The sequence below is a fragment of the Diabrotica virgifera genome, chromosome 7 (assembly GCF_917563875.1).
Source record: "Diabrotica virgifera virgifera chromosome 7, PGI_DIABVI_V3a".
Lineage (NCBI taxonomy): Eukaryota > Metazoa > Arthropoda > Insecta > Coleoptera > Chrysomelidae > Diabrotica > Diabrotica virgifera.
In genome coordinates this window covers 190,548,720-190,575,721 of record NC_065449.1, presented here as the reverse complement: position 1 = coordinate 190,575,721, position 27,002 = coordinate 190,548,720, and the positions used below count along the sequence as shown (strand labels likewise).

The 27,002-nt window shown below is 32.7% G+C and overlaps 1 protein-coding gene across 2 annotated transcripts in view; it reads left to right on the top strand.

The window, feature by feature from the left end:
* The first annotated feature begins 1,059 nt into the window (after positions 1–1,059).
* LOC114326355 (interleukin-1 receptor-associated kinase 4) overlaps positions 1,060–27,002 on the top strand; it is a 70,903-nt gene continuing 44,960 nt past the window's right edge. Inside the window, exons 1-3 of one of the 2 annotated variants that reach the window (XM_028274690.2) lie at positions 1,060–1,338; positions 21,166–21,483; positions 25,782–26,338. In XM_028274690.2, the coding sequence (XP_028130491.1) occupies positions 1,139–1,338; positions 21,166–21,483; positions 25,782–26,338 (1,075 nt within the window). In that variant the 5' untranslated portion in view covers positions 1,060–1,138. The remainder of the gene's footprint in view (positions 1,339–21,165; positions 21,484–25,781; positions 26,339–27,002) is intronic. The other variant, XM_050655348.1, reaches the window with a different exon arrangement.

The window sequence follows — 27,002 nt, the reverse complement described above, 5'->3', positions numbered from 1 at the left end:
TATTCCCAAATTTTGGTGCCCTATCTCGATCATGAGCGTCACAAAAAAAAATAATAAAAACCGCGACTTTGACCCCTTATAACTACCCTCGTCCCCCACTCTGGTTTCCGGCCGTTGGGGAAAGTCATGTACACAACTAATTCAACCTATCCCTGTATAGTTTGTCCATATTACTTATCACGCACAAAATCCGCTCCCAGCTCTATAAATTACAATTAAAGTGTATTAACATGTTTATGTTGCTATGATTATTTTATATTTATATTAATATTAATAAACCATTAAAAATCCATTAAAAAGTAGAGTAACTCTAGATTGCCCAATATGTATGAAAAAGTTATAACGCTTGTATTTAATATTGCCTATATATCAGGCCGACTAAATTAATATCAATAAAATGATACCGTTTAAAAATTAAAGCTCAAAATAAAATATTTATATTTTTTATTTATTGCATTACAATTTTTATCATGACCTAGCGTGTTTAAGGTGATTCTGATATTTTTCACATCAAAGGAAACACTTCGCGAAAAAATGACTGGGAAATTTTGATCATGTGCTTTCTAACCTTGAACTGATGGGAAACGTCAAATAGTAGGGATGCGCAAAAATGTCAAAACATCGATATTTACATCGAATGATGTATCAAACGACTAACATCGATTTTACTGAATTATCGGATTGAAAACATCGATGTTTTAATATCGAAACATCGCCCATTACCACAGCAGCCACCTACAGGATCTTTTAATAAAGTACAAATACAGATGACATGTTACATGTCGAATCTTTTATTTTGACAAATAACATTAAATATGTTTGTGTTTGTATTTGTAAAATATAAATAAAACAAATGTACGATTCTATGTTGTTACCTATTTACCTATAAATGAGATCAAACGTTAAAATAAGATCAGTGAAAATGTACAAAAATTTTCCAAAAACATCGCTAAAAACATCGACATAAATATCGATGTTCGCCGATATTATCGAAACAAAAAAAATCGATGTAAAAGTCGATTATCGAAAGCAGAATATCGATGTTTTTAAATCATCGATATATCGTGCGCATCCCTATCAAATAGTCAAATTAAATTTAAAAATAAATAATAATATGTTTATTTTTTAAAACACTACCATGTCTGAGATTTTATTGGAGCCTTCTTTAGAAATAAGAAAATTACGTCCTAGTCAGATTAGAGAATTATCATCTATTTTAGAGACCCATGAACTATGGAAACGTTTAATGAGCATAATTCCAAAAACGCTGGAGAAAACCAACTACAAATGTGATTTAACTACTCATAATCCTCATAAATATACTGCTGAACACTTTAGGTAAGCAATACAATAAGCATATCGACAAAGTATTTGAAATTAAGATATTTACAATTAGATTTAATGGGTAGACCCTACTCAAGTTTAATGATGATAAGAATCCTTCTCTTTCCTGTTTCTTGAAGATGTTAGGTTGTTGAGCAATGAAACTATAAAACCTACTAGAATTAAGTGATATTAAGATCTCTTCTCCATATATCTGTTTCTTAACTCTTAATCAGGGACATGCGGTTTGCTATACCGCTCTGAAAATATATTTTGTCATTTGAGAAACCTGACATGTCCAAAAAAATCAATTTTCGTTTTTTTTGCATTCTTACTAACCTTAGATATAGAGTCACATGTTTCAGAAGAAAGCTGACCCTATTACTTCCCGACTACCCGAGATACTTTTTGTACTTTTCCACAACTTTGCTTTTGTGGACATGTCAGGTTTCTCAAACGACAGGTGCAATTGTTCTGCATTTGGTATCTGAGTCCATTCACAAATGTTTTTTAACCAAGAAACTTGTTGTCTTCCTACACTTGTACGACCCTCTATTTTGCCTTTGAGGATCAGTTGTAGCATTTTATATCAATTACTTCTTATTATAATATGTCCCAGACTCCCAGTCATATGGCGAGACAGTCACTCGGATCTTGTTCTATTTGCTAGGCCCAGTCTTCCACCTCCCACCCTTCAATCGTATTGGGACCGTGCAAGTTTGGAAAAGCGACACCTGGTTCCTTCGCTCTGCACTTTTATTCGCACTTTTAATTATATTGGCCAATCATATGGTCCTGGTTACTGGATAATTGTCAAGGCCATAGTCCGAAAAAAAAATAAGAAGAAAAAATCAGATTTAGGTTATGTTATTAAAACGTAAACAATTGTATGTAGTAAATAAAATTAGTAATTAAAATGCAGTACTGCAAGCAAAATACAATTAATTAAATTTACCTTTATATAATAATTGCATATCATATCAATATTGTGGAGCAATATATAATTTTTCTTCTTAAATGACAATAGGTATGAAATGTACGTCAATTTGACAATTTCAATTGACAATATGAATTATTTAAGAAAGTTGCAATATTTCTCCGCTATTCGTGCACAATTGTTTCGCGTATCCCTTCCGAGTACTTGCACACCGCGAATACTCGCCAGTCCACTTGGTATGTGTAAACAACACTCGCTGTGTAACTGTGCATATTACCACTTTATCAGAGGAGACGACTTGTGATTCTCAAAAATAGCTAACAAATGGAACTCAGATAGGACAATAAAGTGTCAATTCTATAGAAAGTCATACCTGTGCTTATGAAATTTCAAATCCTTGGAGTATAAAAATAAACAAAAACCTGATGCAGCATATGTATCGATTGTAGAAGAAATAAATATTGTTGGTTTTAAAACTCAAGAAGTCAAAATAAAATAAAAAATTTAAATTCGACATACAGACAAGTAAAGACATAAAGAAATAAAAAAATCAATGAATCGACGAAATCGGGAGCAGCAAGATTTAGTCTTCTTAAAATCCATTGTCTATAGTCCAAAGACGCTTATCTCCTTCTCATAATATATCCCTTAATTCTTGTATATGTAATGGTCAAGCGGTCTAACTGTGTATACTTTTAGATGCATCTAATCTGGGACGGAACTGACGTCACATACTGTTTACAATTTCTGACGTGAAGTTGGCGTTGACAGGTGTTTATGTGGTTAATAAATAATAAATATTTTATTTGGTGACATATTTTAATGTAAAACACATTGTAAAACAGGTAACATTATGTATTAAGCCAGTATTAAGTCAATAATTTAATGCATTCCTGTTGGTAAATCAAGAAATTATTCCGGAAACCAAGAGTCGGCCATTGTTATGTCAAGTTATGAGCTACTTTTTATCAGCTACTTTGGACGCCAGAATTTGGCTCATAGGTTCTATCCTGGGTATTTTTATATCAATGGTAATGGTATAAGCCGTTTGATATATTTTTAAGGTTAGCTTTACGATCCATAAGTACCTCCTTGTTTTTGTGAATCGAAACTGAACTGACTCACCTCCAAATTCAAAAATTGCCACATACATATACAGTGAAACTTGGATATTACGGCCTAAGTAGTTACGTCACCTCGGTTGTAACGACAATTTTTAATAGGTCCGGCCAAAAACTATTCGATAACTTTATTAAAAACCCGGTTTTAGCGGTAAAAATAAAGTAACCCTCGTCTATAGCGTCATGAAATTTTACAGTAGGTTGTTGTGTTTTCATTTTATGAAGAATAAAGTGCAATGCGTTTCCAGCTTTGCGACATTGCTCCTTCCAAGAATGTGAGAAAGGCCCATTATCCTATTGTGTACAGTTATGTAGTCCTGGCAGTTTATGATTTCTTATTATTTGTCAGTGCCATCATAAAGAGTCAAATTTTCTGCTGTAATAAAATAGTGCGAATAATGCTGTAATAAAATTTTGCCTGGTTAAAATTTCATTTTTTTCTACCTCTTTTATAACGTCACTCTGATATAGCGTCATTTTTTTACTGGACCCTTCAATGACGTTATAACCAAGTTCCACTGTAAACCATCTCTCGGCCTAGTAACAGTTTGCTGTCTCGCCACTGTACTCGTTACATGTAATCAAGCCATTTGTACTTCTTCATTAGTTTTTCTTGCTGTCCAAGGTATCTTCAGCATCCGTCTATGAATCCACATTTCCAATGCTTCAATTCTGTTCATGGTTGATACTTTTAGTGTCCACACTCTTGCACCATACAAAAGTATAAACCAAACATAGCACTTAATCATTTTTTGTCTTATGTTCTAAACTGAGATGATTATTGCAAAGAAATGACTTCATTTTCAGAAAAGTAGTTTGAGTTGCTATTCTGTCTGGATCTAGTTGGTCTGTTGTGACAGTTCCCAAATATGTCATTTTATGAACTTTTTTAACTTGGGCTCCATTTAATTGAAGCTTTGCATCTGAATGTGGGTTATGACTAAAAACTAAAAATTTGGTTTTGTTTGACTATATTTTAATGCCCATTTCCTTTCCTACTTTGTGAATATGATCAAGCAGAATTTGGAGACCATCAACATTATCTTACAGAATTACAGTATCATCCGCATATCTAATTACATTATATAGTTCTCCTTAGAGTTTAATTTCATATGGCTGTGTCTCAAGTGCCTTTTTAAATAACTGGTCCAAGTAAATATTAAACAATGTTGCTGACAAAATGCAACATTGTCTGACTCCTCGTTGTATGGAGATTTCATTGGTGTAGTTATCTCCAATTTTTATGACAGCAGTTTGATTCCAGTACAATTGTTTAATAATAAGATTATCTTTGTCATATATTTCTTTATTTTTTAGCATGTAACATGCTCAGTGTCTGTTTCGATTTGGGTCTACCACATCTCCTTTTTCCTCCTGGTTGCCATAATATCATAGCTTTTGATACTGATTCTGGTCTTTGTCGCCATATATTATGACCCAGCCATTTGGTTCTTTGTACTTTTATTTTCGTTACTATATCTTCTCTATTTAATTCTTCTAAAATTTCTTTATTTATTCTCCTTGTATATTCTTGTTCTTCGATTCTCACTGGACCCAGTATTGTCCTTATTTTCTTTTGTTCATTTATGTTTAATTTCTCTTCTTCTACTGTTGGATCACTGCTAGAAATACTTGCTGCATTGGCGGCAATATATTGTATGGTAATTTTTTATATTTCAAAAATATTGCAGGTATCGGAATGTGGATAGTAGAATTGTAAATTAACTGTTTGCAGTCAAACGCAATAACAAGTAAAGTCTAAAAGCGTTTAAGTCATTGGAGTTTTTTAGCTACATATGCCTACTGAACTGTGTGTATGTTTGATTCTATTTATTCTAAAGTATTCGAATTTTGTAGAACTGAATTTAAAATGGACTTATATGTTAATTAAACTCTAATTTGGTCCAAATAAAATTCATGTTTTTTTACTACAATTTGTTGTTAAATTTTATTAGCATATTTTAAACACAAACTTAAATTAAATTTAGGTTGAACTATATTACAGACTAATGTAGGTATATATTCTTTATAAAGTCAACACAACTCCACATAAACACTTCTCTTTAATTAAAATGGAAACATGTGTAACTAGCATAAGTCATCATCATCAACAGGGCTTTTCATTCCGGCTGGAATGTTTGCCGCTCTTACTTAGAGCTCTCTGATTCGCTTCTTGTGGTAAATCACTCTGTATTCTACTTGTATGTTGTCAAAGTTTGTTGAATGACTTGGCTTTCGTTACAATTTTCTTCCACTCATTTCGATATATGCATAGTTCCCTCCAGTTTCTCACTTCCAGAATTTTGATATCTCTCATGACTTGGTCCTCCCATCTCTATCTGGGTCTTCCCCTTGGTCTTTCAGTTTCTGGTTTCCATCTGGTGATATTCTTAATCAGTAGGTCGTTTTTCCTTCTCTCTATGTGTCCCAGCCACCTCAGCCTCTGTGCTTTAATAAATCTAACTATATCTTCTCCCTTCATTATGTCTCTTAGTTTATGGTTCATTCTTCTTCTCATTTCTCTGTTGTCCATTCTTATCGAGCCCATAATCCGTCTGAGGATTTTCCTTTCGAATATTCTCAATTTTTCTTCATCTTTTTCGGTGAGGCTCATTGTCTCAGCTGCATACGTAACTACTGGTCTGATTGCAACTCTGTATATTTTCAGTTTTGTATTTCTGGATAAGTTCTTGTCCTTCATAAGCCTATGATATCTCCAGTATGTTTTGTTACCTGCTAGTATTCGTTCCGTTACTTCTTCACTTCTCTCGTTTTGGCCATTCAGTATTACTCCCAAATATTTAAATTGTTGGACTCTTTCAAAAGTGTAGTTTTCTATTTTGATTTCTCTCGTCCTGTTATCTTCTCTTCTAGAGCAGCGTAGATATTTTGTTTTTCCTTCGTTAATTTCTAGACCTCTTTTCCGTGCTTCTTTTGCCAAGATTGTTACTGCTTCTTTTAATATTTCCTTGTCTCTTCCCATAAGAACTAAATCATCTGCATATGCAACTATTTGTGTTGAGGCGTGGGCTATAATAGTTCCTTTAATTTTGCTGATTGACTGTTCCTTCTGCTGCTATGTTGAATAATGTGGTTGACAGGGAATCGCCTTGTCACACTCCCGTTTCTATTGCAATTGATTTTGTGCTACCTTCTTCTGTTGTTACTTTAGCTCGAGATCCATCCATGGTCATTTTTGTTAATCTGATTAATTTTGCTGGTATATCTTGATTTTTCATTTCAATAAATAATTTATTTCTTCCAATACAGTCAAAGGCTTGTCTGAAGTCTACGAAGAGGATGTGGAGTTCTATGTTGTGTTCGTGGCATTTTTCGATTGTTTGTGTAACTATGTGGATCGCATCTGTAGTGGATCTGCCTTCTCTGAATCCTTGCTGGTAGTCTCCAATTTTTTTCTCTGGAAATTGAGTGAGTTTTGTTTGATGAGGGCTGTTAGAATTTTATAGGTTGTACTCAGTAGAGATATTCCTCTATAGTTGTTGCAGTTTGTTACTTCTCCTTTCTTAAATATTGGTATAATTCTGGCTTCTTTCCAATCCTCGGGCGTTTCTTCTGCTTCTCATACTCTCACTATTAGGTTGTAGATACTTGTTAATAACTTTCCCCTCCGGTTTTAATTAGCTCATTGGGAATTTCATCTGAGCCAGGTGTTCTTTTCTGTTTAATTTTTCGAATGATGTCTAAATATTCATCATATTATGTTGGTATCCCTATTTCATTATCTCTAATGTCTTCCATTGCGCCTACTTCCTCTTCCGGGCTTTCTTTGCATCTGTATAGTTCTGTGAAGTGTGTTTCCCATGATCTATTGTCAATTTTAACTACTGGTCTGCTTTTTCTTTGTAGAGCTTTTAGGTATCCAAATTAGGTACTTGCATAAGTCTCACATACATAAAATTTTCATGTTTTGTCATGACAATGTCCATGTTTTACGATTTTCATATATGACATCCAGGGAACCTGTGGGAAAATTTGTGTTAGTAAATTTATATGAGTTTTAATGGTGTCATGTATTTCATGACAACGACAGCAAAGGGTTAAAGTCACTATTAAAAATATGCCTGTTGTAAGGTTCTTTCACGGGAGTTTGGTTGAATTCTTGACACATTGCACTATAATATATTCCGTTGATTTTTCGTAGATTTAGATCCAGCAATAAATAATGTGTATTGTCATTTTGCGAAAGTGAATAGTGCCTTTTGTATTTCGGTAATTTTTGGATGTGAGCTTTTATTGTATTTATACTCTGGGCTAATTAGCAAAATTCATGGAAAAGTTATTTACCAGCAATTTTATTGCTGGAATCGAATTATAAGATCCTATATATTAATAATATAGTTATGCAAAGTCCGCAGATAGTGTGCTACTTTTTTTATAAACAAAATGGCGCCGACAAATCGTATTTTTTTCAATTATTGCTCTATAACTCCGAAGATTTTAACTTTCAACAAAAACACCCAAATAAAAATTCACCGCAATTAAATTCTGCATAGAGATATGTTTTTCACGATTTGCTCCGACGAAAATTTTCCTCGGAAAATGCTGATTTTCCTAACAAAAACTCTAATTTTCAAATAAAGTTTTAGGTAAGTAATTATTAATCAATAATTAAATAACTTAGTGACATCAAAGCTTTCTTGGTATAGATTGTAATTATAGAAGCCGGTGAAAATTAAACGAATATTTTAGCACCAATTCAATTGTTAATTAACAATTTACGATCGCAATAATAACCAAAATAATCATGATACATTGATCAAACTTATAAAGATTATAAAGATGAGATGCTTATTTAATATTTTATCGACAAAATATAACTTTTTCTTTTTTTGCATAATCTTTAAATTTTGAAAAAAAAAATAGTTATAATACGCTGGTCTAATTAGTAATGTACAAAGAAAGGTTATTTACCGGCAATTTTATTGCTGGAATCGAATTATAAGATCCTATACAGTGCTAGTCAAAAGTCCGTACCCCCCCTCGTATCTTTTGAACGGTTATACCTATAATAGTGAAATTTGGAGATAGGAAATAAACGGACGTAAGCTTCTTAACTAGTCATGATAGGTGACGTAATAGTGACAGATGACTTTACAGCGCCACTGTGACAGATAATTTTAAATGGGACCTTATGGCAAGTGACACCTCGTTTGAAAGGTATTGAAAATACCTATTCAGTCATACTAATATTGTTTAAGTTTAAGCTAATTTTGACGAATTAATGAAATAAATATAAAATTGTAGTTTCATTTAATTAATTCAAAATTCAAAATTCCGCCTATGATTACTTGTCAAAAAGGTTGACGTTGACGTAAAAACTACTAGAGAATCGAAAAACGTCAACTTTTTTGACAAAAAAACCATAGGCGTACATTTGAATTTTTATTAATTAAATGCGAAGCTACAATATTATATTTATTTAATTTATTCACCAAAATCAAAATCAACTAAAACACAAAAAAATTAGTATGGCTGAGTAGGTATTTTGAATACCTTTCAAACGAGGTATCACTTGCCATAAGGTCCCATTTAAAATTATCGGTCACAGTGGCTCTGTAACGTCATCTGTCACTATTACGTCACCTGTCATAACTAGTTAAGAAGCTTACGTCAGTTAATTTCCTCCATCCAAATTTCACTATTATAGGTAAAACCGTTCAAAAGATAAGAGGGGGGGTACGGACTTTTGACTAGCACTATATTATTAATGTAGGTATGCAAAGTCCGCAGATAGTGTGCTACTTTTTTATAACAAAATGGCGCCGACAAATCGTATTTTTTTCAATTATTGCTCTATAACTCCGAAGATTTTAACTTTACACCAAAAACACTCTAATAAAAATTCACCCCAATTTAATTCTACATAGAGGCATGTTTTTCACGATTTGCTCCGACGAAAATTTTCCTCGGAAAATGTGGGTTTTCCCAACAAAATCTCGAATTTTCAAATAAATTTTTTGGGCCAGTAATTATTTATCAATAATTATATAGCTTGGTGAAATAAAAGCTTTCTTGGTATAGATTATAAATTCAGAAGCCGGTGAAAATGAAACGAATATTTTAGCAACAATTCAATTGTTAATTAACAATTTACAGTCGCAATAACAACCAAAATAATCATGAGACATTGATCAAACTTAGAAAGATTATAAAGGTGTGATGCCTATTTAATATTTTGTCGACAAAATATAATTTTTTCATTTTTTTGCATAATCTTTAAATGTTTAAAAAAAATTGTTATAAACAAATTAAAATTTCTCAGAAATTGTCTATTATATTCTAATTTTAAAAAATACTTAAAATGCGTATTTCATAGGCCTTGAAAATGAATGCTTTAAAAAAAATTTCCAACCATTTGCAAAAAAGTTATGAAACAGCAAAGTAAATATACGATTTTTCCGTTGTTTATAATTTGTTTTAATTGTTTCAAAGCTTAAAAGTGAGTCTATGGTACAATCTAATTACTCACAAAGAATGTCAAAAATTAGTGCAATGGTTATATTTTAATCAAAGATTAAAAATACTTTTTTAGTCGGAGCTAAAATGTTCACTCGAAGCGACTGACACGCAGCATACATTATTTATTAAAAGTGTACGTCGCGCGGCTGATCGTCGCTCCGAGTGAAAATTTTAGCTACAGTACTGTATTAGTCTAGTTTCGGTCGTGTAAATTACAAAAAAAATATATTTATAATCTTTAATGAAAATATAACCATTAAACTGATAATCGATATTTTTTTGTAAATAATTAGCTTGTACTTTAAACTCACTTCTACGCTTTGAAAGAATTAAAAAAAAATTATAAACACCGTAGTAATCGTATGTTTACTTTGCTGTTTCATAACTTTTTTGAAAATGGTTGCAAATAAATTCATTTTCAAGATATTAGAAATGCGCATTTTAGCTATTTTTTAAAATTTTAATATAATAAAAACTTTCTGAGAAACGTTAATTTGTTTATAACTATTTTTTTAAACATTTAAAGATTATGCAAAAAAATAAAAAATTTATATTTTGTCGACAAAATGTTAAATGGGCATTTCATCTTTATAAGATTTCAAAGTTTGATCAGTGTATCATAATTATTTTGGTTATTATTGCGGCCGTAAATTATTAATTAACAATTGAATTGTTGCTAAAATATTCGTTTAATTTTCACCAGCTTCTGGAACTATAATCTAAACCAAGAAGGGTTTTAAGTTACCGAATTATTTAATTATTGGTAGATAATTACTTATCTAAAACTTTATTTGAAAATTAAAGATTTTGTTGGGAAAACCCGCATTTTCCGAGGAAAATTTTCGTCGGAGCAGATCTGGAAAAACACGTCTCTATGCAGAATTTAATCACGGTGAATTTTTATTTGAGTGTTTTTGTTGTAAAGTTAAAATCTTTGGAGTTATAGAGCAATAATTGAAAAAACACGATTTTCGGGCGCCATTTTGTTTATAAAAAAAGTAGCACACTATCTGAGGACTTTGCATACCTATATTATTAATATATAGGATCTTATAATTCGATTCCAGCAATAAAATTGCTGGTAAATAACTTTTCCCAAAAATGGCCTATTCTCCGATAATCAGCCCAGACTATTATGGATTTAATAGATATTTTGTTTTTGGGTTGGTGACATCCCCTCGTGTCAGGTACTACAAATGTAAATACATAGTATTCTATCCTTTCTTACGACAGTTCATTTTTGGGCTTTGAGGAGCTTTTTTCCAATAAATGAAGCAAGATAATTCATTTTTAAATCATAATGTAGGCAGTTTTTGTGATTTCCTAATAGCCCAGTAAATGAACGGGAAATTCGGCGATACCGTGTAATTTTCAGGGGCAACTCCGAATTTCATGAAAATTTGGATTTAGGTTCTACTTACCCTCCACTTCAAAGTTGAAATTGTGCCGTTGGTTGCTTTTACTTGGGGGGTGACAGTTACCCCTTCTCGGGGGTGAAAAAACATACATTCAAGATAAGACCGGAAATGGATAAATTACCTGATTTTCAGCAACTTTTGTTCCATAGAGTTTTTTACTTAAGTCAATACTTTTCGAGTTATTTGCCATTGAAAATGTTGATTTTTCGACAAAAAAAAACTACGTTTTCAGACGGTTTTTCGCAAATAACTCAAAAAGTAAATATTTTATCGAAAAAAGTATCCTTAGCAAAAGTGTAGCTAATAAAAAACCCAAAAAAATGGTGTATCAGTAAAGTCTATCAATCAAATAAAAACAAAGTTGTAGCTCATGAAAAATACGTTCTTATTCGTCTAATTCCAAATCGACTATTTCAAGGTGAAATCACCGAAAAATTAAGCACTTTTCGGGAAAAACCCATTTAAACTTTTCTAAAGTGTTTATAAAGAGCTTTGTTTTAATTGTTAACAAAAGTTTTAGCATTAAAAATAAGCGAGTTACGCTCAAAATAAAGTTGGCCCTCTTTTTTTTTGTAAAAAATCATGAAAATCTCGCCGTGTTTAGCTCCCCAAATGAAATTAATCGCTACCGCTTTACAAACAATTTACTTACCTATCTATTTTTTATATGATCTGTCAGTCTTACCGGTTTAAAATGTTTATTTTTGAAAGGGTTATAATTGAGAAAGCTTGAATGGGTCACTAATCACGAGTGTATGCAAATTTTGAACAGCCATATCTTAACCAATTTTTGTCTTACGGAGAAACAAAATGAAACTAGCATATTTATAATAGCAAAACCTACATTTTTTTTACTCTTTAAGATTTTTCTTATCACTAATACTTTTTAAGTTATTTTAAAAAAATGAAATTTTTAGAAAAATTTTTTTTACTATAAAACCAAATGTTTTCAAAAATAAGCACTTCAAACCAATCAAACTTATAGATCATATAAACAATACACATACAGTTAAAATAGATGGTAAAGTCAAACGATTAATTTCATTTAGGGTGATAAATAGAGGGAGGTTTTCACGATTTTTTTTTACCAAAAAAAAGGGGCCAACTTTTTTTTCAGTGTAACTCGTTTATTTTTGATGCTGTAAACTTTTGTAAAAAACAAATAATACGCTTTTTTTCAATACTTTAAAAATGTTAATAAGGTTTTCCCGAAAAACGCTTCTTTCTTCGGTGATTTCGCGTTGAATTATTCGATTTGGAATTAGACGAATAAGAACGTATTTTTCATGAGCTACAACCTTGCTTCTTCTCAATTTGTAGACTTTATTGGTTCACCATTTTTTTCGTTTTTTTATAGCTACACTTTTGCTAAAAATATTTTTTTCGGTCAAATATTTACTTTTTGAGTTATTTGGAAAAAACGGTCTGAAAACGTAGTTTTTTTGTCGAAAAATCAACATTTTAAATCGCGAATAACTCGAAAAGTATTGACTTACGTAAAAAACTTTATAGAACAAAGGGTGCTTAAAAAAGTCAATTTATGCATTTCTGGCCATATTTTATACACGCGTTTTTCACCCCCCGAGAAGGGGTAAATGTCACCCCCAAGTAAAAGCAACCAACGGCATAAATTCAACTTTGAAGTGGAGGGTAAGTAGAACCTAAATCCAAATTTTCATGCAATTCGGAGTTGCCCCTGGAAATTACACTCCAAAACGGTCATTTATTGGGCTATAAAAAGTATTTGTCATTTCTCTAAAGAAATGGTTTACATCTATATCTGCAATACTTCTACATACAGTATGTATGCCAGAATTGTTTACTGATGGTATTTAGGCCATTTGTGTCAGTTGTGGTGAATTAATTAATCAGATATATTTTATTTTCCCTCTGACAAACCGACAGTCTATTTATGTTACATATAATTCCTGTTATGTTAAATCATTATACAGGGTGTCCAGAAACTCTACCGACAAACGAAGACAGGAGATTCCTCAGATTATTTTAAGACAATTTAACCCAATTCACCTAGTCCGAAAATGGTTCTTAAGGGAGCTAGAGCTCTTTGAAGACGGCGTCATGAAATTAGTTTTTCTTAAATACCTCCAGAACGCTTCTATTTAGAAAAATGAAAATTGGTATGCACATTTACTTTTCAGAGATAAATCGATTCCATCCATTGCAAATTTCTAGTACCGGTCATAGGCGTGCGTTTTGGGTAGAGCAACGGGTATTTTATCGCATAACTTTTTTGTCCTTAACTTTTATGCATTTTTGACACCGGATTATTAAATTGTGAGATATTCTAGTACTAAACGGTACTCTTGATTTAAGTCGGTAGGACACACCGTTTTCTAGAAAAATCGATTTGAAAGTTTTTCGTTTTTGGAATTTGAAAAAAAATTGAAAAGAACTTTTCAACAAAAAACGAAGTATTTTACCAACATAAAGTAAGAGTAACTTTTAGTACTCGAATACCTCATAATTTAATAATCTAGTGTCAAAAATGCTCAAAAATTCAAGACAAAAAATTATGCTATAAAATAACTGTTGACCTACCCAAAACGGACGCCTATGACAAGTACTAGTAATTCGCAATTAGTGAAATCGATTTATCTCTGGAATATAAATAAATGTACCAGTTTTCGTTTTTCTAAAAAGTTTTTTTTTAATTTTTTTTATTTAAAAAGCGAAAAGATTTCAAATCGATTTTTCTAGAAAACGGTGTATCCTACCGATTTAAAACAAGAGTACCTTTTAGTACTAAAATACTTCCCAATTTAATAATCCATTATCAGAAATGCATAAAAGTTAAAGATAAAAAAGTTATGCGATAAAATAACCGTTGCCCTACCCAAAACGGACGCCTATGTTCGGTACTAGAAATTTGCAATGGATGGATTATATTTATATTTTGAAGATAAATACGCGTGCCAATTTTTGTTTTTCTAAATAGAAGCGTTCTTGAGGTATTTAAGAAAAACTAATTACAAGACGCCATCTTCAAAGAGCTCTAGCTCCCTTTTCGGACTAAGTGAATTGGGTTAAATTATCTTAAAATTATCTGAAGAATCTCCTGTCTTCGTTTGTCGGTAGAGTTTCTGGAGACCCTGTATAATTTTATTTAGAACAGAGATTTTTAATTTTAGTCATAAAAAGTCTGTTCCCATGTTTTCTGGTGTAGCACTAGTTTTAAAAAAGTGTAGAAGTTCTACACTAAGTTTTTCCTTTACAAGGTGTATTGGCACAATACTCTGTTCCAGTTAAAAGTGAAGCAAAAAAAAAGTGTAACACCAATCTAGATAACTCTATACCTATTTCTGAGAGGGCGGCTATCTACACTCGTCTACATTTGTCTTGCGCCGTATCATACAACCGAGTTTGATAACTGTTAAGCTGTTAACAGTGTTTGTTTACAAAAAATATATTTTTCTTTTTAGTTTAATTTACATTTAAAAACTGTTAGTAGGTAAAATAGTAGTAACTGTAAAGTAGGTACCTACAAATTTCAGTTTAACTTAATTTTTTATTTTGTTTATTCTAACCTGACCAAAATAACCTGACTTTTTATAATCATAGACATATACCTAATTATTACATATATATATATATATATATATATATATATATATATATATATATATATATATATATATATATATATAATTCGGGTTCAAAACGTCCTCCGACGTTGTCCGATGCCTTGTTGCCAATATCTTCTATCATTGCAGTTTTCATCTTTAATCCTCGTACACTCATTGATCGTCTTACTCCTTGTATCCATGTCGTTCTTGGCCTTCCTCTTTTTCTGTTTTCTGTGGGTATCCATTTCATAATTTTCTTTGGCAGTCTTTCCTCCCCCATTCTCTGAACATGTCCGTACCACGTTAATTGTTTCTTCTCAATGCATTCTACAACCGTTTCTTGTAAATTCATTCTTCGCTTTACTTCCTCATTTCTAACCCGGTCCAATCTCGATGTTCTACTTGCTCTTCTTAGGGCGTCCATCTCAGTAGCTTCTAATTTTCGTTTTAGATGTTCCTTTATTCTCCATGTTTCGGATCCGTATACCAATGTGCTCTTAATCATGGTGTTGTATATTCGCATTTTTCTTTGTTTCCCTATCTCGGTACTCCATAAAACTCCGTTCAATGATTTAATTATCGTTCTTGCTTTATTTATTCTGCTCTTAATTTCTGCATCGTCAGTACCTTCCTTGTTGAAATTAATGCCCAAATACTTATATTTATCACAGCTAGTTATTTTCTGATTATTGTCCAATATCATATCAGTTGAATCCTCACCTAGGCATAAATATTGTGTTTTTTCTACATTCATCTGCAATCCCCATTTTTCGTATTCTTCCTTCAATTTGCGAGTCATATATTCCAAATCTTCTTTATCGTTTGCACATATTATCTGATCGTCTGCAAACTGAAGGGTGTACAGGCAGGTGTTGTCGTCGATTTGGATGCCCATTCCACTGCATTTTCTTTTCCATATTGCAAGGGCTTTGGCGATATAAATGTTAAACAGACTCGGTGATATGCAACATCCTTGTCGTAGACCTTTGTTGACTGTAAACAAATCTGTTATTTTGTTTCCTAATTTTACTGCAGATTTCATGTCACTGTATAAATTTTGAACAGCTTTTATGAGAGTAAAGTTAATGTTGGAGTTTTGCAGTACTTCCCATAGTTTCGGTATCGGTATATTGTCATACGCTTTTTGTAAATCTATAAAAACTAGGTGTATTGGCCTATTCCGTTCTAATTTTTTTCGATGATTTGCTTTAACGAAAATACATTATCCGTACAGGACCTTCCAGCTCTAAACCCGCATTGTTCTTCTTCTTCGTATTCTGAGTATTCTTGTTCAATCAGTTCTCTTAAAATTTTTGTATATACTCTGCTTATTGTATTTGTTACTGATATTCCGCGATAATTGCTACATTTTAGTTTATTGCCCTTTTTATGAATCGATGATATATAAGCTATTTTCCAGTCACTGGGTACATTTTCGCCATTGATGTACTTTGTAAATACATATGCCAGAGATTCGAAAAGTTTTTTAGTTCCATTTTTCAGTAGTTCGGCATTGATTCCACCTGGACCAGGAGATCTTCCATTTTTTAGTTGTTTAATTGCATTTTTAACTGCTACAGTGTTTATGTTTATTTCTTCCCCTACAATTTGTATTTCCGTCTCTGTTGGTTGTGAGTATTCGGGCCTTTGTTCAGTTAATAAGTCCTTATAATGTTGAACCCATTTATCTGTTGGTATTAATTGTAGTTTGTCGTTGCGTGTTTCGTTATTCTTGATCTTGTTTAGAAATTTCCATGATTCACTGCATTTTCGTCCTCCTATGTGTGCTTCGATTTCTTGGCACTTTCGATCCCAGGTCTCTCTCTTACTTTGAATGATTTTATGTCTTGATTCTCTTTTCGTTTCTCTATATCTGTTGTAGTCTTCTTCATTTTTTGTGTTAAGCTATTTTTGGTATAGTATCTTTTTTTCCTTGACTAGTCTCTCTGTCTCTGAATTCCACCAGTATTTGTTACTTTTTCTAATTTCTCTGATACCAAGGGCTTCCTTTGCAGCTGCTTTTATGCAGTATACTATATTATTATAAACATCTTCTGTTGTTAGATTATTCGGGCTTAGTATGTAATTGTCGAGTCTCGTTTGATAGAGATATTTAACACTTTCATGTAATAGGCTCTCTAAGTTATATTTCTCGTCTGTTATATTTGAAATATTTTTGTCTGCATCCGGGATTGTTTTCGTCTTCGTTATTGTGTGTCTTATCGGGAAGAATATTTTAGCTCTTAGGAAATGATGATCTGATATGTTACATATTCCTCTGCATACTCGTATATCTTCAACTTTCAATAAGGTTTGTTGTTTTAGTATTGCGTAGTCAATTATTGATCTTAAATTTCTTGTCGGCTGTGTCCATGTATATTTATGTACCTCTTTGTGGTTAAAATAGCCGTTGTTAATTCTTAACTGAAGTTGGTCGCATAAGTCTATAAGTCTTTCGCCATTGTCGTTGACTATTTCTTCACTAAAAGGTCCTATTATGTTGTTGTTTTCCATTTTTCCCGTTCGACTATTGATGTCTCCTAATATAATTATTTCTCTAGTGTCACCAATTTTCGATATCTCTTGATGTAACGTTTGAAAGAATATTTCTTTTTCACTGACGACACTATCATTTGACACACCGTATACTGCAAAAACAGTGAGTTTATGATGCAAGCTGTTTATGTTTACTCGTTTGATATTTTCATTTATTGCATCCCAATCTGTTATTTTATTCTTTAATGTCTTTCTAATTAATACCGATGTTAGTACCGGTTATTACATGTTTATGGTATTAAACAGTTAAAACTGTAAAGAAAAGGTCGCGAAAAAGATAGAAAAAGAATAGAAGTAGTAGAAACGGATTATCTAAGGAGAGCGTGAGGTATGTCCAAAAAAAGATCACATTAGGAATGAAGATATTAGAAGGAGGACAAATACTGTATATTCCAGTGTCGATCGAATTGAAACGAGACAACTAGTGTGGTATGGTCACGTGAAACGAATGAATGAAGGTAGATGACCAAAGAAAGTTTTAAATTACATACCACAACAAAGAAGAAGAAGGGGAAGGCCTTCAGTTGCCTGGGAAGAAAATGCACGGCACATCATGAGAGATAGAGCCATCAAAGAAGACGAATGGATGGACGGAAAAAGATGGCGGTCGAAATGCGAGAATCGGCAGAGGCTGTAGGAACCTCGCTTATAGATAGATAACTGTAAAGACGAAAAAAAACGCTAGAATGTTCCTTTGCTTATTGGCACAGCCATGATTTTGGTTTGACACTATAGCCTATACAGTTTAGCCTATTCGTGGTTTGCAAGTACTTGGAAGGGATACGTTAAACGATCGTGCGCGAATAGCGGAGAAATATTGCAACTTTCTTAAATAATTCATATTGTCAATTGAAATTGTCAAATTGACGTACATTTCATATCTACTGTCATTGAAAAAGAAAAATTATATGTTGCTCCACAATATTGATATGATATGCAATTATTATATAAAGGTTTTAATTAATTGTATTTTGCTTGCAGTACTGCATTTTAATAACTAATTTGATTTACTACATGCAATTGTTTACGTTTTAATAACATAGCCTGAATCTTATTTTTTCTTCTTATTATTTTTTTGGGCTATGGCCTTGACAATTATCCAGTAACTAGGACTAATATAATTGGCCAATATAATTAAATGGTCTAAGAGCTAGCAACGTTTTCGAGCAACTATTTTAAGACAGCTCATTCTTTAATGTATTATTCCCTATGCATCCTAGAACACCTTACCGGTCATCTGGCTACTGAGACAGGTTGCGTTCATTACTGCGCAGCTCACCTGTACAGCTAAATATATCGAATTTAAAATTATTTTAAGACGAAAAATTTTTTTGCCATTACTTGTAAAACATTCTTAGAAATATGAATTATAATTGCCAGACATTTCTTGGTTGCTAAATACGTGCCAGACACTATAGTCTAAATGGCTATCAACGTTTTCGAGAAAGTATTTTAAGACAGCTAATTCTTTAATATATTATTCCCTATGAATCCTCGAAAACCTTCCCGGCCATCTGGCTACTAAAACAGATTGCGTTCATTACCGCGCAGCACACCTGCACAGGTAAATATATCGAATTTAAAATTATTTTAAGACGAAAAATTTTTTTGCCATTACTTTTTAAACATTATCAGAAACATGAATTACAATTGCCAGACATTTCTGTGGTTGCTAAATGCGCGCCAGACGGTATTTATTATAAATAATAATAGAAAAATTTAAATCATTTTAGTATGTCTGTAATTTTAATATTATATTATTAACACATAAATACATTCAAAATTAATTTGCCATACATTAACTCGGTTGCAGTCATCAGCCAGATGGATTTAAAATCATTTAAAATGATATATATTTTCATCAAAACGTGCGCTGGCTGTGTTAAGAAATAAGACAAACAAAAGATACAGGTAAATATATTTGAAATTAGTTTAAAACGAAAAATTTTTTTGTCATTACTTTTTAAACATTATTAGAAACATGAATTATAATTGCCAGACGTTTCTGTGGTTGCTAAATTCTATCTGTAGTCTGTCTGTAGTCTAAATTATGTCTGTAATGTATGTAATTTTAATATTATATTATTAACACAAAAATAAATGCAAAATTAATTTGCCAGACATTAACTCGGCTGCAGTCATCAGCCATCAAATTAAAGTTGTAGGGTATTCCAGTAATATATTAGTTATTACAGAAATATAGCGGTAGAGTAGACTGGCGGAAAGAGACAGGAATAAAAGACAGGAATGTAATTTTGTTACCCACTCTGTTATTTTATCATATATCTTAACATCATTACAGGACTGTAAAATTTGTTTCTTACACTTCAATTGTTTTCGATCTTTTCCACAATAAAAACATATTCTTTTATTACCTGTGTCTGTTGACTGATGATCATCAATCGGCGGGATTTCATGACAAAAGTTTGTTTCTTGGAAATTTGAATTGGTACATGAACTTGAAGAAGCCTCGTCATATGCCACTGTTTCACTTATACTAATTGAAGTTTTTGGTAATAATGTCTTAGAACTAGATGTACCAGAAAAACCTGTCGACGATAAATTGGAAAATTCATCACTATCTAAAACAGTGTCACTCACACTTGACAGAGAAGAACGTGATGTATGACGAAGATTTGACAAAACTGAATTAATATCAGATATTTTACGATACTTAGCCATTAAGACTGCAAAAGAATTGTAACATTTTTTATGGTATCCCTCAGTGGAATTCACTTGGTCGGGTAACTGTACATTATTATATTTTAAATTATATTTAATACGCTCACTCAAAACTTCTTTACAATTTAACAGTTTTTCATCCACAAAAGTTATTACATTCTCGTTTTTTCCTTGCAAAACACACATTGTATTTTATTTGCCATTATATTGTATCACAATTACTTTTCACTAAATAGAAACTCGACAAGAATCGTTAACAAACTGTGAATTTATTGTGACTGACCCATCTTAATAACATGTGCGGACAACATTCACCCCCGAAATTGTCGTATCTTTTGTTTGTCTAGTTTCTTAACCCAACCAGCGATCGTTTTGCTGAAAATACACATTATTTTTATGATTTTAAATCCATCTGGCTGGTGAATGCAACCGAATTAATGCCTGGCAAATTAATTTTGCATTTATTTATGTGTAAATAATATAATATTAAAATTTCAGACATACTAAAATGATTTAAACTTTTCAATTATTATTTATAAAAAATAGCGTCTGGCGCATATTTAGCAACCACAGAAATGCCTGGCAATTATAATTCATATTTCTAATAATCTTTAAAAAGGAATGGCAAAAAAATTTTTCGTCTTAAAATAATTTTAAATTCGATATATTTACCTGTAAAGGTGCGCTGCGCAGTAATGAACGCAACCTGTCTCAGTAGCCAGATGGCCAGTAAGGTGTTCAAGGAAGCATAGGGAATAATATATTAAAAAACCAAGTGTCTTAAAATCACTGTTTTTCCGACGTTGGTCCAAAAAGTGCGAATAAAGTTGCAGAGCGTAGAAATAGGTGTCACTTTGCCGAACTTGCACGGTCCCAATACTAAACTACACTCGAAAGTACTACACTAGAAAACAAAGGAACAGACCTAATGTTAGAAAGCATTCAGAAACATCTAATAGAAACGTAAAGTATTATGCCCTCATAATCTGTGGTTTTCCAAAGAAAATTCTAAAAATATCAAATTTGCCATTGTATTCTGTTCACCTCAAAATTGTTATTTGTAGATTAATTGAAAATAGAAAAGACAAATCTAGATCATGTACAGAAATTTTATTAGATGAGTGGGGCACTTCAGGAAGAATAAGACCTGCTCTGGGACATCTTCTTTATCTTCTTACCAAAGCAAAGTTATTTCGAGCTGCAGATTATGTGGCTGTTGACCTTCTTCATCAAGAGAAGCCCAAGAGACCAGATGTCGGCCCTGAGGCAGAAATTCCTGTTAATCTTAGTGAAATAATTCAGCAAAGGGATGAAGATGAAGATATCGAGCATTTACTTGATGATGTGGATTATGTCACTGAAGCAGTGAATTTAATAAGAAGGTAAGAGCAAACTAAATTTGCTTCCAAATCAGTCATAAGCATTGTTATTATAGATACTCATTATCTAGGGAAATAGTTGTGTGAATTTCAAATAGTGTTTATCATCAATAATTGCTTTCATATTTTTGTATATCAAAAGTAACATTTTGCCAATTCTAATTTTTTTTTAAGAAAAAGACGAAAAGCCCCAGATACAAAGTTTACTATAATAATTAAAAATAACTAAAATAAAAATAATAAACAATATTTTAGATCTAAGACTTTTCGTTAAAAGAAACTGCTTTCTAGCAGCCTCCTAAATCCCTGGCTTTTACAATTTATAAGCACAGAGACGGCGAATATAGAAGAAAGCGGAAAGACACAGTAACGTATCCACTTTCTTTTCGTCTAGGAAAAGGTCCGAAAGACAGTTTCGAGTATTCAAAATCTGAGTAAAGATGAAAAGGGAAAAGACAGATTTTATTTTTATTTGATTCAGAATTGGACCACCATCTCAAAACAGCTGTCTGAAGATGGTGGTCCAACTCTGAATCAAATAAAAACAAAAACTGTCCTTTCCCTTCTCATTTTTTTAGTAGTCTTGCTGAAGACGAATCCTGAAGAAGAATCTTTCCTAGTGAGTCATTGCGTTCTTTATAAACTGTACTAACAAACGCCTGCCAGCCACCGGTAAGATGTTGGATGGTTTCTTGAGCTTGGCATCCATATCAACATTTGTCATTTTGGATTTGAGGGTCTTTTACAATTAATTTCAGTTAATGTACTTACTTACTTAAGCTGCCCTCTTATACCTTACGGTGTCAAGGTATACCTTCAGTTAATGTTTAGTTAGAATAATCTGATCCTAAATAGCAAATGAAACCCTCTGTCTCGGGAAACATATTTCCTGATGTGAACCAATAGTTTGATGCTGTATTGTCGACATATTCTGGGTTCACCTTATTGAGATGCCGCCCAAAATAAATTCTTAAATTAGCAATTTGTGTATCCAATTGCTCTCATAATATATTCATGGGTCCTCTTCCCCTTAGATACAGCGGTAATATTGTTCTCTCTGCTGCGCAGGATGATGTTTTTGAGCCTTTGTGAGAAGTGTCTTACTTTCCACTGAAGACTTTGTCAGGGCCGTAACTGCCATTGGGGCAACCGGGGCAGGGCTCCGGGGCCCCCGTTTCGTGGGCCGTGCATAGATTTTAACGAGGAAAATAAAAATATGTATTTAAAAACCGATCCAAACGAAATACTTTTAAATGACACAGTTTTAAAAAGACCGCAACATAGTTTTAATTTTTCATTGGGGAAATTAGTCTTTTCTACTAAAATGCAACTGGGACAGCACAGGGCCCTTGAGGCCTGAGCTAAGCTGGGGCCCCCGAAACCTTAACATAAAAATTTAAATTAATACTTAGGAAATTAGTTATTTCGGCGTAATAAAACCTAAAATGCCATTAGAAGAGGGGGCCCGGGCTAAGCTGGGGCCCCCGAGACCTTTCTTAAACATATAAATTGTGACTGAGGAAATTAGTTATTTTGGCGAAATAAAAACTGAAATGCAACCGAAATAGGGGTCCCAGGTCCCAGCTACTTTGTCTTAACCAATTTACCCCAGACCACATCTTGGTACGTGAAAGGAACCACATATTGAAAATAAAGATAAGATAGAATGAGCACTGAGCACATTAGGATCAGTCCCACCAGTACACTGACCAGCTTCACTGCGTCTGGTTAGCTCACACTGCAGTAGCTTAAGACACCTTAAGGTGCATTTAAATCAAAGCGAACACGAACGAAGGAACGAATTCGTAGGTGTTCGCTTGGTTATTCGTTCGGTACAAAGTAGTGATGTTAGAAGAGAATATTCTCAAGAGAATATTCTTGAGAACGAGAATATTCTCCAGAATATTCTCGGCCAGAAAATTCTCTCGAGAATATTCTCGGCAAAAATTTTCTATATTTTCAAAAATAAAAACTAGATACGGTTCAAATTATTATAATTTAAAAAATATGTAGATATATTATTTTTGCCAATCCCATGAACCACTAGCAAGGGTGTTTACAGTGTCAATATTTATTGTTTTGGTGCAATATTAACGTGCAAATATTAGAATGGTGTTCATCTAAGCAGAGAAGAACAAGTTGAGGAAACTGAGTTTGTAGATAATTTATCAACTTTAAAATATGGTAATGAGTCGGCTGAAAAAATGGCAGATTTGGCACTTTATCGGTCTAAGGAGGGATTTTTTGGAAAACCATACGTTGTAAAATCAATTGAAAAACTAGACTTAGTCATATGGTGAAAAGGTACATGTTTCGGAACAAAATTAGGTAACTAAAATAGTAGTTGATATATTAAGCATGCCTTCATCCAGTGCAGCGACTTAGGGGCTATGCTAGTGTAAAAGTACGAAATTCGTATACTTTTTTGAGAATTTCTAAAATAAAAAGTACTGTAGTACCAATTGTTTTGAAAAATTTGCATGAGCATTTATTATAAAAAGAAGTACATACATGTAACACAATTTTTATACAAAAAATATTAAAAATTAAACGATTTATGCGCCATCAACTGGCAAATGAAATGCTAAAATGCTAAAATGAAAACAGAGCTCCACTGCTGCAGTAATTGGGACTATATAATAAGAGATCCTGAAACATAAAATTTCAAAGTTATTATTGAAGTAGAAGTTATTTTCTGTACCATCAACTAGGAGTGTTTTGATCGGATAAAAAATGTCAATTTGGCAATTTTTGAAACTGAAAATGTTTTAACTAATTTAAAAAAAAAATTCAACACTTCGTCATTTTTCCAAATTTTAATATTTTTCAAAAATCCTAATTCATGGTATAGGAAAAAACTTATATTTCAATAATCACTTTGAAATTTTATGTTTCAGAATCTCAGTTAGTCCCAATCACTGCAGCTGTGGAGCTATGTTTTTTATTCACGGTGCCAGTGGATGGCGCAATAATCGTTTAATTTTCAATATTTTTTTATGAAAATTGTTTTACATTCACTTATTTCGTACTTTTACACTGGGATAGCCCCTTAAAGAATTTTCAGTACTTATGGTTTTTTTATCCAATTCTCTAAAAGAAACCGGCTCACTGCTGAACGGGCTCGTAAGGTAACTTTCATTGCTCACAATTTAAAATTGTTAGACGTAGACCAATCCATGACTGAGCTGACCACTCGTGAAAAACAAAATCCCACAACTCATCAGTACATTATAATGCAGATTGTAGATGACTAGGATGAGCTAATGATAGAAATAGATTCTGAATCTGAGGTCTCATCTTTTATCATACCACATCGATTTTTGCTGTTAAGAAGAAAATTTAATTTTTTTATCAAAGAAATTTTGTGTTTTCTGTTGTTTTTGTATTTTTTATATACAAAGAACACTGTTGTTTCGTCTCATAGTTTTGTATATAAGATCATGATTTTTAAAACCCTATTTTTCATCTTCAACAATATTCTTAAGTGGGTCATGGGGTTCATTCTCAGAAAATTCTCCATATTGAGAGTATTCTCGAGAATATTCTCCGATTTTTCATTCTCGAGAATTTTCCAACACTAGTACAAAGTAAGACCATTTATATTGTCACGAACGAACGCATTCGTTGATAATCCGTCCGCAATGTCAGATACAGATGAAGATGTAATCATTAGCGCTGCTAATTTTATAGTTATTACAGGACATGAAAAAAATAAAGAAGAGACTGTGGTGTTCTGACAGGAGGGAAAATGCACTTTCAAGAGGTTAAATATCAAACATTTTCCGGACCCCCTTGCGCTGGGGGTAAATTCCCCAGACCTTCCGGTAGGGGGCCTCCAGATCACATTTGTCCCGGGGCCCCCAACATCGTACTTATGGCCCTGCTTACGGCTCGCACTCCCTCTGAAGGGAAAATGCAATCATCACAGCTACCTACTGTATCAGAAGTATTGAGCTCTGGTGGGAATCTTTCCGTGTTATTGAGTATCCCCCAAAAATTTTCGTACGCATCTGGGCGTCGAGAGTAGCACAGCTTTCTGCATGGTCTTATAGAAATGTTCATTTAGACCCAGTTTTTTTTATTTTCTATGAGGTTCTTTGGAATGACTCCAATAGAAGAACTAACAATAGGTATTATCTGTGTACTTTCCATTCACCCATTCTCCATTGTCTCCTTATTTGTATCTTGAGATCTCTATACTTGGCGATCTTTTTATTTTGCTTAACATGCAGATTATTGTTGTTTTTCTAACTCGCTACGAGTATAAATAGTTTTTTATTTATATCATATTTTTATTTTAGATATTCAGATAAAACACCAAAGAAAGTTAACAAAATTCCTGACATTGTTATAACTCCAGATGTAGAAGAGAATAGAGTGCCAGCATTCCAAACACCAATAGTAACGGTCAGACCCAAAGAACCAGAAGTCCAGGAAGATGTATCAGATATGATTAAATTTTCAACCACACAAATTCAAAATAGTACAGTGACAGAAATGGATTCTCAAGAAATTCCAGCAGTGGTCAATATCATAAATTCTGAGAACGTGTCTGAGCCCCAGGAAATGAACATGCCAAATTTGTCCATGATTATGAATTCGAATAGTAACAATAGTAGCACTAGCAACAATGAGAGTACAGTTGACAATTCAGCTTCGTCCATTTCGAATACTATGTCCGAGAGTTATTCACAGTCTTCGGTGCAGTCTGAAAGTTCTGTTACTGACAGCTACAGCCCTGCATTCAGTCAGATTTTAGGTCCAACGATCCAACCAGAAACGACAGGAGAAAATGTTCCCAATCTGTCAGTTTTGAATTTGCAGCCTGAAGGGAGTGATTCGGAAGTAAATGTAGAAGGTAAGTTTTCACATTTCTCGTAGCACTACAACCGGAGTGGGTATTTGCTGGCTGCACAACTCGCTTACATCTCGAACGGTCGTCCATGATAGTTGGGTCAGTGGTTTGTTACCTATCCGTACTCTGGATCTACAGCCATTTCCACATATTTTAACAAGCTGGATAATTTTTTTTGGGGAACTGAAAGTTCTGTCATTGCACTCCATATCTGATCCCTTAATATCGTACGCTGGTTGTGGATAGTTCTATTGTTATAGTTTATCAATAGGTATAGGATGTTATAGGATTTTATATAGGATAGTTTTCACATCGACCTTAAATATTAGGGTTCCTTTGTATAATAAGTTTTTTTGCTGTGCGAAGCTCGAAGTTCAAATGTTAAATGGGGTGGTGTGTAATAGTCACTTCGCAGTTGTTAATATTTTATAATTTAAACGTTTATTGAGTATAAAAAGCGCTCTTAGAAAATAGATAACAACCTTGAAATTAAAAAGTTATATATTATTGTGCTCTCTGTATTTAATAATTAGATTAATTAATTATTTTAATTGCTACATGAAAACAAAACCAAAATTTAATAAAACTTTTCAATAAAAACTATTCTCAGGGCTAATTGATTGGATGTATTACCTTTATTTTGTGGCTTCTAGTATTTCTCGTTGCT